The following is a 13,070-nucleotide window of genomic DNA, read 5'->3' as shown; positions in this document are numbered from 1 at the left end:
TCAAACCAGAAGGTGAATCTACTGCATCTTAGGGGAATGTTCTTTGTTCTACCTCACACAGGGTGCAGCCTGGAAGGGGCCGTGGGCAATGAAAGGATTGGCTGCCTATGGAGTTTTTAGGGGAGAGATATGGACATTTAAAAAAGAAATATCTCCATCATTTCCATAAAGCCCTACTCTTCTGGTGGAATTCCACTTACTCAAATTTCAGTTGAGAAAGCCCTTGGTAATCAGAAAATTAGTCAATTTTTTATTATGTGCTGGACCATTAACAAGGGCTTCATGGAGAAGATGGGATTGAATTTGGTCTTGAAGAATGTAGGATTGGGGTGCGTGGGGAAGAGATGAGCACAGCAATCCCAAGAGAAGATTCCTTCATGCTTCTACTAACCGCTGTCTCAGCTTAGCACCCTTTCTTAGATAAGTCGTTTTTGGTTTCAAGTTAATGAAAATCAACTGAATCTAGCTCAGTGAAAAGAGGAGGAAGTGTGGGAGAGATAATGGGTGTCTCACAAACTCTCACCTCTGTTCCAACCACTTGCAAAGACTTTGCTCAAGGTCTCCCTCTTTCAATCCTAGTTCTCAGAAACAGATCTGATTGGCCCACCTGGAGTCACAGGTTCAATACCAGCCAGTCAACTCTTACTAAAGGTCTGGATCTCATGGAATCAATCTTGCTGCTTAGAGGCCTCCCCCCGCAAAAAAAAGTCAGCATAAGCAAATTCACTGTAACCAAATTCAGTTCTTTCAGGAGGAGAGAGAATACATCCTTGGGGTTATTTCTGTCTTAGAGTTAAAGATGCAGCTGAAACTTATGACCAGTTAGAAACCTTAATTTGGCGTGGAAATGGGGTTGCCAGAATCAGCAAATAAAAATACCAGATGCCCAATAAAATTTGAATACTTAACCTAAAAGTGCTTAGTAAAAGTATGTTCTATGCAATATTCGAGACATACTAAAAAATTCTTCATTGTCTATATGAAATTCAAATTTAACTGGGCATCCTGCATTTTATCTGCCAACCCTAGTGGAAAGGCAATACTTTTGCAGGACTCTGAATTCTCGACATTTCCAAAATAATGATCACAACTCTGGGAATGTAAATGCCTGAGACAGATGTAGGGGTTTGCAATATGCCAAATTGAGGACACCGAGAGTGAAGCTGGCACCCTGAGAGTGAGAGGTGGATCTGCATAATTATCTGTGAATTAAATTGCTTTGTTGCAGAGAGTCAGCTTATTAAATGTGCATTTCAATTTTGGAGTGGTTGGCTGAAGAATTTGAGTATCAACAGATGGGAAATCCCTTGCTGCAGCCGCAACCTTTACCTGTCATGCTGGTTCACAGGATCACATGCAAGAAGACATGATTATTATTATTATTATTCTCCCAAGTGTCCTCCTCTGGAGGCTTTGGACAGGGAGCACGAGGCTCCCCTCGGGCAGGCTGGGCTGGGAATGTGGCGAGCCACATAGCTACCTAGATGGGCACATGGCCTTGTTGGCTTATGCTAATCTTCTCATATGACTTGGCGCTTCCCTCTCTGTGAAAACGACACTGTTCTTAGTTTTTAACAAACTTGAGTCCTGGTCCTGCCACTGTCTCTCACAAACTTTATGAGCTGGAGCAAATCACAAAACCTCTCTGAGCCTCAGTTTCTTCAGTTGTTAATTGGGGGTAATGTTACCCATCTAACAAGGTCATTGGCTAGAGTCAATGGCTCCCTGCCTATGTAATTGTACCAGTCCCTCAAACTTGACCTAATCTCTCTCCTCCTATTGTCTGTGTTCCCAAGGTTAGCCATTTTAATAGTGTCCTCCTAGCCACATTAAAAGGCATGCTTTGTTAAGCTCTAACTGTAGAGATTTATTATTCCACTGTCTCCACCTCTGAGCCACCCAGCTTGCTGGCATAAAATCATAAAACAGATCCATGTTAGCCAGCCCCAGCAGGGCTCTCCCTGAGCTCAATCATCCTTTTACTCTTTTCCAACAGGGCCATAGCTCAGAGCTTTTATGGCTAAAACACAATGTGAGGTTTTGTTTGCACATTGCACACATGACCAGGAAGAGGAATAGGTTCATGGGATCTTGCCCTGGGAGCCTTATCTAATCCCTAAGAAAAGAAGCGCTTCAAGAGGAGATGTGAAGACTGACTTAATGAAGGATTTTCTGAGGCATGGGGGCCCTCATAGCGCTGCTTTGGAGCCTAGGTGACAAAGTGTAACTAAGTGTGTGATAGACGCTAAGATACACCAGGATCCAGTTCCCAGTCCCCTTGTACTTGAGTGAGTGAGATGCTGTGTGTCATCCCCATACACTTAATTGCCCATACAAACCCCTCCAAAATCCTCTTTCCCAGGGAATATCTACAGAGAGGCTGAGCGTTCCAGATGGTGCTGCTCCAGGCCAGTGGAGGCTCTGTGACCCTGGCTTGCAAAGTTGTCGCTGAGTTACACAGGATCCACGGCAGGCATTGCAATCCACACACAGATGTAGGTCTGAAAGCGTCATCAGACTAAAGTTTCCAAAATGCACAGTTTACCTTTATTATATTCATTGTGCTCTAAGGTTTTCTATTTTATTTCATTTTGCTTTTTTTTATATTCAGGTCAACTCCACTCAGTAGATTTCATGATATGTGCTGGGACTTCATACTCCCACTCTATGACTCCCACTCTGCTACTCTCTCTAACAGCACTGACCTGCATTCTGCTGGTCACTCTCTGTAATTTCAGATCAGTTTATGTTCAATTGTTCAGTGTCTGCTTGTCCATCAGGCTGTGATCTCCACAAGGGCAAGGACCAGGTCTGTGCTGTTTGCTCCTCAGACCCAGCACTGACACTAAATGAGCCCCCCTAAAACCTTAATGGGCAAGTTAAAAAAAAAAAAATATATATATATATATGATATTGCTGCAGTGTCTGTGAATGTATGAGTTAGGGTTCTCCAGAAAAACAGGAGAGAGAGAGGAGATTACAAGGAACTGACTATGTAAGCTGAAAAGTTCCAAGATCTGCAGCTGAGAAGCTGGAGATCCAAGAGAGCTGATGATGTAAGTTCCAGTCCAAGCGCAGGAGAAGATCGAAGTCACAGCTCAAGCAGTCAGGCAGGAGGAATTCTGTCTTCCCTGGGGGAGGGTCGGCCTTTTTGTTCTATTCAGGCTTTTAACTGATTGGATGAGGCCCACCCACATTAGCGCTTTACTCAGTCTACCAATGTAAATGTTAAGTTCCTCCAAAACCACCCTCACAGACACACCAAGGATAATGTTTAAACAAATATCTGGGCACCCTGTGACCTAGTCAAGTTGACTGTTAACCATCACAGTGGACAATGTTAAATTTTCTATTATGGACATATCCTGTGGTAGGAAGAATTATGGGCCCCTAAATAGCCACATCCTACTCCCTGGGCCTTGTGAATATGTTACTTTTTATGGCAAAAGAGACTTTGTAGATTGGATTAAGTTAAGGACATTGAGATGGAGACATTATCCTGAATTTTTTGGGTGAGCCCAGTGAAATTATATAGATTCTTAAAAGCTGGAGAACCCTTTCTCAGCTATAATCAGAGAAACTGTGACTATGGAAGAATGGACAATGAAAAGCAATGTGGCTGGCTCTGAAGATAGAGGAATGCCCCTGAGCCAAGGAATGTAGGCAGCCTCTGGAAGCTGGAAAAGGCATGACAACAGCAACAGAAGATTGTCCCCAGAGCCTCTACAAAGGAAGCCCCATCAACACCTTGATTTTATCCCAACAAGACCATATCAGACTTCTACGGAACTATAACATATTAAATCTGTGTTACCATTAAGCTTATAGAAACTGCTTATGGCAGTGATAGAAAATAATACATATTTATAAGTCTAAATTGTAGCCAATAAATACTGAGCATTTACTGGGTACTTCTCCAAGGGTTCTGCATGTTTTAACTCATTTGATCCATACAACAACTCTATGAGGGCAATGTTACTATTATCTTAATTTTACAGATGAGGGAACTGAGGCACAGAAAGGCTTCATAACCTGTACGAGGTCAGTAAATGGCAAATCCAGAATTTAAACCAAGACGGTCAAGCTCAGAAACCTAGTGCCTTACCACAGGCTGTGCCTCTGCTCTTACAGTGCTAAGAACAGAGGAGACAATGGCAGTGAAAGCCAGTTGTGTTCTTTGGCAGGTTTTTCATTGGAATCCAAATTATTATTTATATTTTACATTATAAATAATATGTTTTATAGCATATATTACTATTACTGGAGTGGGAGCAAGGCATAAGTACAGAGTAGGAAATCATGACATCTAGGCATTATTTTGAAGTCAGTTACTTCTTTTTTTTTTTTTTTTTTTGAGACACAGTCTCGCTCTTGTCCCCCAGGCTGCTATCTCATCAAGCTCTTCATCCCAGACCTATGACGTCTAAGTCCTTGGCCTGTCTTTAGCCATATCTTTGATGTCTCCTTTCAATAATTTTCCATTCACTGGCCCTGTACACTGTTCCTTGCTATAAATCCCCACTTGTCCTTCCTGTATTCAGAGTTGAGCCCCATCTCTCTCCCCTATTGCAATAGTCTTGAATAAATTCTTCCTTACTGTTTTAACAAGGAACAAAATAATTTTTTCCTTAACAGTTAATTTATACCAACTGAGGCTTTTTTCTTTTTTTCTTTTTTTTTTTAGTATGAGGAGGCCCAGACCCCACCTAAGACCAATAGAACCAGAATCTTGGGGATCATTCTAATGTGGACCCAGGGTTCAGAGCCACTGGTCCAGACATTCTGCATAAATCTCCATTGTGATGGGGAATCTGAGAGCTGGGCTGACTTTCAGACTGGACGACTCTGTAAATTCTCACCAACTAGATTGATCTTCATTCCTTCCCTATATCAGTGTAGTAGTCCATTTTCATTCTGCTGATGAAGACATACCCAAGACTGGGCAATTTATAAAGAAAAAGAGTGGCTGGGGAGGTCTTACAATCATGGCAGAAGGTGAAAAGCATGACTTACATGGCCACAGGCAAGAGAGAATGAGAGCCAAGCAAAAGGAACTTCCCCTTATAAAACCATCAGATCTCATAAGACTTATTCACTACCACGAGAACAGTATGGGGGAAACCACCCCCATGATTCAATTATCTCCCACCAGGTCCCTCCCACAATACGTGGGAATTATGAGAGCTAAAATTTAAGGTGAGATTTGGATGGGGACACAGCCAAACCATATTTATCAGCCTATCCCCACTTGGAACGGGCTCCTTCACCCAGCTACAACAGGCTGCATCTCCTGAAACGCACCATGCTCTGTGTTTCCTTCATACATTTGCTCACACCACCTCCTTTCCCTAGAATGACTGCATACTCCCTACCACATGGGAAAGAATCACTTCTAAGTAACACCTCAGTTCAAGCACCCCTTTCTCTAGGTTGTCTTCCCCAATTCTTTCCAAGGATACAGTGATCTCTTTCTCCTTTCTGTCCCCACTGCCTCATCAACAAGACACCATCACATCCTCCTCCGTATCACACCTGAAACATTGATTGCCCCTGTGTCCAAATCTGACTGTGTGTAGAGCAAACCACTATGCTCAGCTATAGTGAGCATAGCTGAGCTCACTAAAACCAGAAACACGGCTCCCCACCAGATATCCTGGCTAAGGGCACGGTAGGACTTAATATTTATGGGAATGAATTTTCAAACATCACTCATCTGAAATTAATACCAACAACATGAGAAGATAATAACAAAAGCTTTCATCAGATGAAATGAATCTTATTATTTCTGCCAGGAAACCACAAACTTGGGTAAAGCTCTATATTGAACACATAAATTGTTGTTGATATCATCAAATATTAGGAATCCTACAACATGGAGCATTAGTTTTAGAGTCCAAAAATACCTGAACTATAAATGAACTCAGCAATTTTCTAAATCTATAACTTTGTGAAAGATACTTAATCTCTCTGAGCCTCAGTTTTCTCATCTATAAAATGGGGATTATAACACTTCACTCACTTCCTCCAACAGATTGTTTTAATCATTAAATAAAATAACTCATAACAAAGCATATTTTATTTAACTCCAAAGCCCTCTACAAATGTAAGAAAGACTTTTAATATTTTTCCTAATTACTTGTGTTTTTCTTTTTTTTAATTAGTATCAACAGTTTTACATTCACATGAAACAGATTGAGATGTCCATTCAGGAATAATTAAGAAGAAAGGTTTATTTTAGAAGGACTGTAGGATGTTGTTAGAGGAACCGTGTATTTTTTTTTCCTTTTTTCTTTTTAAGGAAAGAATATGCAAATTGCTTTTTCTTGCTAAGATTCTTCCATACAAACTGTAATAAAAAATATGTTGCACCTAAACAATAGTTATATTTAAATTATAAATAATAACTAATGGAAAAGAATAGCTAAAGAGAGTAAGCAAGGGAACTGATGTGTTTGGTTCTCCTACCTCCTCATTCATCATCTCTCTGGGTATAAGCCAGTCTTTTCTTTTCAACAAACAAGGGGTGTGTGTTCACATACATGCAGTGCATATGTAGATGCATGTGAATGTTTATATGAGTGCTTTTTTCTTCCAGTCTTTGCTTGATTGTTTGGTTTGTCTGGGGTGGAAGTAGTTAATTTTATTTTTGACAATGTAGTACACACATAAAGCTTAGAAGGACTGTCAGTACTACAAGAATACTGCTTCACAATTCTTTCTGGGGTTAGACTAGGGGCTCCAGGGGACATAGACTGGTTCCAGATGACAATTCTAGAATTCATAGAGCTAACAAGGGAGATAGCTACTTTTTTTTTTTAAGTATTCTTGAGAGAAAGGAGTTTTAAAGCTCATCTTTTCCAACCCTGCGTATTTCCTCATTTTACAGATAAGGAAATCAAAAATGACCAGAGAGGAAGAGTGACTTGCCTAAGATCACACAACTGTTATTTTTACAAGCCTTTCCTAAGCATCTACCATATGCAAGACAATATTCTATTGAGGTGGCTCCAAGAAGAATAAAGCACAGTCTCAGCCAGGCACCATGGCTCATGCCTGTAATCCCAGCACTTTGGGAGGCCAAGGCAGGTGGATCACCTGAGGTCAGGAGTTCAAAATCAGCCTTGCCAACATGGTGAAACCCCGACTCTACCAAAAATACAAAAACTTAGCTGGGCATGGTGGCAGGAACCTTCAATTTCAGCTATTCAGGAGGTTGAGGCAGGAGAATCACTTGAACCTGGGAGGTGATGGTTGCAGTAAGCTGAGATCGCATCATTGCACTCCAGCCTGGGCAACAAGAACGAAACTCTGTCAAAAAAAAAAAAGCACACCTCTGTACTCAAAGAGTTGTTAGTCTAATAGAGCCGCATGTAAGTGTCCTATGACACAGGGCAGGATGAAATCAGAGCTAAAAAGAAGTACTTAAGAATGCTGAAAGAACTGAAAATAATTTCTGATTGGGAAACTAGAAAGAGTTTCACCAAGAACATAGCTTCTGAGCTGGGCACTAAGGATAGAAGTATCCAGGTCATGCAGTTCTCTACACGTAGCTCCTATACTGTAATAGTTTTCATTGTCACCTGCTGTCTCAGGGTACCCCTCTTGGAAAACCACAGAAAAAATACCAGCCCCAAAAAAGATTAGGGCACAAAAGGAAACTGAGAAGAAATACAAGTGGGAAAAGGACAAGTAGAAAGCAGTCACCTTGAGAATGAAAGGCAACATCATCAGAAAAAAACACAGTGCACCTGCTTGTGTATAGCATCAATTAAAATGCAAAAAGCAAATCAAAGAGTAAGTATTCCCTGATCACGCTACAAAGTTAAAACAAGTCAGTAGGGTTATTCAACAGATGATTATTGGTGCACTAACCTTCTTACATGTACAAAATATAGACTAGATCCATACTTCACTTGGAGCAAGGCAGGGGAGATCAGATAAGAGAAGAAAGAGAAGCAATTTTAAATTAGAGTCCCAAATGTATAGAGGCTAGAATACATGCCACTGTGCATACTGGAAATGCTAAGCCTCATCACAGGAAGCCAGGTCAGTGCAAAAACAGTAATCTGAGAAATTAAGCAACATGGATGTCATCACCCTAAGTGATTATTAAAAACATGGGGTGGTGAGATGACACAACAAGAGAGTGCAGGGTGAGAGAAGAGCTTGAGCCAATATTCTGGAAAATTTCAACCTTTCAAGGACAGGGTGTAGCAACGAAGAGTCAGTGATAATTTGAGTGATTATGATTTCACGGTGCAATGGGAGTGCAGGGCAGAACACAGTGGGTTGAGGTAGGTGCAAAACAAGGAATTACCCTTAAACCTGTACTCCAGGTAGTTCCATAGAAAGCAGAAGCTACTCTACTGTACTGTCTTGCAAACAAGAGTGTAGAATGAGTAGATGCTGGGGCACATACTACACAGCAGGACAATGGAAGCTCCCTCCACACAAAGGGAAAATCTCTCACACAGCTCTTGAAAAATGTTTCATACCAAGCCGTAGAACTTCACTGAAAGCTTCACTCACCACTCCATTCCCAACCACACCCCCAGAAATAAAACATTTGATTAGGAGACCAAATATCCCAGTTTACACCTGTTGTCCTAGCATAATAATTGATGGCTTGTGGCATCCCCTTCTACTCCCAAAAGTATCCCAGTTTGGAAAGTAGACTAGTGGTTGCCAAGAGTTATGAATGGTCGGGGAAGAGTGGGTAGATGTGACCATAAAGGGCTAGGTAGCAAGAGGGAGATCATTGCTTAAGTGATGGAATAATTCTACATCTAGTTTGTGGCAGTGATTACACAAATCTGCACATGTGATCAATAACATAGAACAATGCTCATATATTGCTCCCATGTCAATTTTCCAGTTTTGACGTTGTACCCTAGGTATGTCAAATGTAATCATTAGGGGAAACTGGGTGAATGGTACACGTGTCCTCTCTATACTATCTTTGCAACTCCTGTGCATCTATAATTACTTCAATATTAAAGGGCTTACTTTAAAAAAGAAAAAACAGCTCCAGCAACATTCACTGAGTGCTGGAGCAGGACTTTGCAGACCTATGGAGATTTGTGCAGTCAGTATTTGCTTGGATCCGTACAGTTGCTAATAGAAACATAGATCACTGTTGCTATAGACATGATGTTGGGGAAGACCCTGTTCTTTGAAGTTTGGAATTACAAGACAGAGAGGCCAAGAATTTTCTGTAACTCTTTTATTAGCTCTGATGCAAGAAAGAAACTGTTCCAGCATGAATCAGCAGGGAGAGATGTAGCATGTGGAAATGGATCAGTGCATGCCTCAGAACCAGCTCAAAGACAGCAAAGGAGATCAGGAAGGAGAACAAAAAGACATCCCCTGTCTATCAGTTTCATCAATGTTCAGGAAAGGAGAGAATTAGCAGCGAACACCAAGCCCACATCATAGTACAGCTATAAACACATTTAGCTTATTCTATATAGTGACTCCTGTCATTCTCAACCACTCAGTTTATTTTCTCTTTAGTGTCACAAGTTAAAATAATCTTATCAGGTATCTTTAATAACCACTTTTTTATTGAATGTTATGTATCTACATCATTCAAGTGTCATTTCACTTCGATCCTCACATAAACTTACAAAGTATATATTATTACCCTCATTTTCCATATGAGAAAACTGAGATCCAGAGAGGTTAAGTAACTTGCCCAGTGTCACATGGACAATAAGGGGTAAGACCAGGATGCAAGCCCAAGTCACTCCAATGCCAAACGTTATGTCATTCCACCATGCTATGCTGCCTCTTGTGGAATGAGATAGTCAAGGGTAGCCAAAGTGACAGGGTCACCTGAGCTGGGTAGAACCACCTGATGACTACAGTCACAGTCCCATTGGTAAAGTGGGCAGAGAATGGCATCTGAGTATTCCCTGTGTTCCATCCACCCCTGGTGTTGGAGGAGCAAGGAGTCTCTCAGTTTCTTCCACCTTTCCCTCTCTTCCTTGAAGGTCTGAGTGAGGAAGAGAGGAATCCTGCCATCCATACCTGGAGCCATGTGCTGAGCCCCTTCTTCAGAGAGCTCCTGCAGGTCCTATGGATCTAGTGCACCCCCACCCCACCCCTACCTGTGCCAACTCACCTGTGGACGGAGGAGCATTCGGCGCTGCATTCATCCATTTTCATGCTGCTGATACAGACATCCATGAGACTGGGCAATTTACGAAAGAAAGAGGTTTAATTGGACTAACAGTTCCATGTGGGTAGGGAAGCCTCACAATCATGGTGGAACAGAAGGAGGAGCAAGTCATGTCTTACGTGGATGGCAGCAGCAAAAAGAGAGAGCTTGTGCAGGGAGACTGCCATTTTTAAAACCATCAGATCTCGTGAGACCCATTCACTATCAGAGAACAGCATGGGAAAGACCCACCCCCATGATTCAGTCATCTCCCACTGGATCCCTCCCACAACACGTGGGGATTATGGGAGCTATAATGAGATGTTGTTGGAGACACAGAGCCAAACCTTTTCAGGTGCCATAAGTTAAACTGAGACCCTCAAGGGATGGCCAATGTCCTCAGCAACTACTGAACAGAGAATAGAACCAGAGAAACCAAACTATGAAGTCTCTTTCTCACATCCTTTAGGTGGATGGCATCTGCCTTCCATTAGAGAAGAGAACAAAGAACTTTGCTGGCCCGAGGACATCTCCAGCAAAGGGTGCAGCTGGGAAAAGCCTGCAAAACCCACTCTCACAGCAAAATCGGAGGTCAATGGGCCAAGTTATTAGATCAGAAATTATGAAGCCGAGAAAGCGAGGAAAAGCAGCAGAGACGTGGCTGACATCTTGACTAAGAGGTTTGGCAAATAGTGCCAAGAATTTTGTCCTCTGTTCACAGGACTCTGAAAGGCAAATGAGATATCTTCGGGTCAGATCAGCGGAGTGGCAAGGTGAAGTGAAGCAGGTCAGAGGCCTCTCAGTCTCCCCTGTCAGACACAGTTACAGAAGAAAGAGAGGGACCAGGAACAGTTAGTGGCCTCATAAGATGTGCATAGAAACTAACAGCTATGATTCATTCAAGTTTACACTGCAGTCCCCGCGATAAGTACTTGATACACATTTATCTCACTGGATTGTCACAACAGCCATATATGTCAGTATAATTATCATCTCCATTTTACAGGTGAGGAAACTGAGGCTGAGAGAGACCAAACAATTTGCCTAAGATTTCATTGACATAAGCAATACAAGTAGAATTTGAACCCAGGCAAACTAAATTCCTGAACCCACACTTATAACTACCCTTATTCTGTCTCCTACACAGTTAATGATGGGAAGAGAGGGGGTTTGGGGTGGACAGAACTAGACTCTAGATCTGTCCAGCTGTAAAACTCTGGCCTACTCAAAACATGGCATACCTGTGGTTTCTTGGAGTGACACACACACACACACACACGTGCACAATAGCATGCAGGCAATGAGCATGTACCCCATCTCTGCCTCCAACATGCGTCCATCTTGCTTTAATGTCCACCTTTTGTATGCATGTCTTTACAATGTCATCTTTGAGGCTGCATGTCCAGGAATCAGAAAAACCGGGAGTTGGGGTCTCAGGGCTCCCTCCATGTGATTTTATACAAGAAGAATCACTGGGTATGGAAGGTGAGACATACACCCCATCTAAGCCACGAAGTAGTACCCCATGAATTCTGGGGCAGGGTCACCCCCAGAATGGGTAAGTGTTCATGGAGGGATCTAAGTCCAGCCAATCCTGGGACTTGCCCTGGCCTCCCCATCCCACTGCCACACACCATCCTTTTCTGCTGTATGGTACTGGGAAAGTTACAGTCACAGTACTCAAGACCAAAAATTTGCCAGGTTTTCCAGTCAGATACCTAGCATGTTTTGAAAAATTTGGACTCTGAACAAGTGAGGCAAAGCATCACTGAAATACAAGCCTCAGGTATTATTTGTAAAAAATAAAACTCCTAGAAGAGCAGCCGCGGGGTAAGTAAAGTATGGATGACCCCAAGGGGAGGGGAATGGAGAAAGAAACTGACGGGAGAAGAGAAGCCCCAGGTGCATGAGCCACGCACTCCTAGAGGCAGAACTGGGGCACCCCAGGTACGACAAGAACAACCTAAAGGAGAACCAGCCAGGAACACAAAACCTGCCCAAAGTGGCACCTGGGAGGTGGACTTTATGAGTTTCTACCTTCCTAGCCTCATCTTAGGACTCTGTGCAAAGGCTTCTCATACAGGCAGAGAGGTTGTTCATCCCAAACATTAGTCTCATGGGTGCAGTGTCATTGGGGCTAACTCATGCACTCCTCTTCAGCAGCCCAGGAGTCAGAGGCCACATGCATCACATTACAGGGGGGCAGTGGTGAGACATTCAGGGATCACACTCCTCCTTACCGTAGAGCCCCAGGGAGGAGCTTTGGCCCAGGTTAAGGCCCCAGTGACTTCACCAGTGGATCTGAACTGGGTTGTATCAAGTTGTTAATAGTAAACAATAAACAAGACTCATTAAGAGCTTAGTATGTGCCAGTTACTACTCTAAACAATTCATTTAATCCACATACAAGATGGAGATGATGTAATCATATTCATCATGTTGTGAATATTAAAAGAGATGACATACAGTGTGTGATTTTGCTTTTTGTGAAATTGATGATAACGATGATCATGATACTGGTGCTAGTGATGGTGGTGGCAGCGGCGATGATGGTAGTAATGAAGGTGATAGTGATGGTAACATGCTTTATAGTATAGTGAGTAAAGATATTGATTTGGAGTTACACCAAGACCTGGTTCAAATCCCAGGTCTACCACTTAGTCATTGTGCCACCTTAAGCAATTATCTTTTTTGAATCTCAGTTTCCTTATCAGTAAGATAATATGATGTCTCTCATGGTATTGTTGCGAAGAGAAAATGCATGTCAATGCATGTCTTAGCACAGTACCTGGTAATTCATACACTAGTGGCTACTGTGGAGAGAGGACAGTGGCAACAATGGCTGCAGCAACAACGGCTGCAGCAACAACGGCAACGATGTCAGAGCTTCCTCACAGTAGAAGGGGAGTTT

At 42.4% G+C, this 13,070-nt stretch overlaps 1 protein-coding gene across 1 annotated transcript in view; it reads left to right on the top strand.

Annotated features, from left to right (window-relative positions):
• The window catches only part of LOC105516950 (cyclin-dependent kinase 17-like), a 42,738-nt gene that overhangs the window by 16,385 nt on the left and 13,283 nt on the right, over positions 1–13,070 (top strand). Inside the window, 2 exon segments of the mRNA XM_011949297.1 lie at positions 10,881–10,946; positions 12,967–13,055. Coding sequence (XP_011804687.1) covers positions 10,881–10,946; positions 12,967–13,055 — 155 coding nt within the window.

This window comes from Colobus angolensis, unplaced genomic scaffold (assembly GCF_000951035.1).
Source record: "Colobus angolensis palliatus isolate OR3802 unplaced genomic scaffold, Cang.pa_1.0 Scaffold295, whole genome shotgun sequence".
NCBI lineage: Eukaryota > Metazoa > Chordata > Mammalia > Primates > Cercopithecidae > Colobus > Colobus angolensis.
The sequence above is the reverse complement of the archived record's forward strand: the minus strand, read 5'-3'. Positions and strand labels throughout refer to the sequence as shown.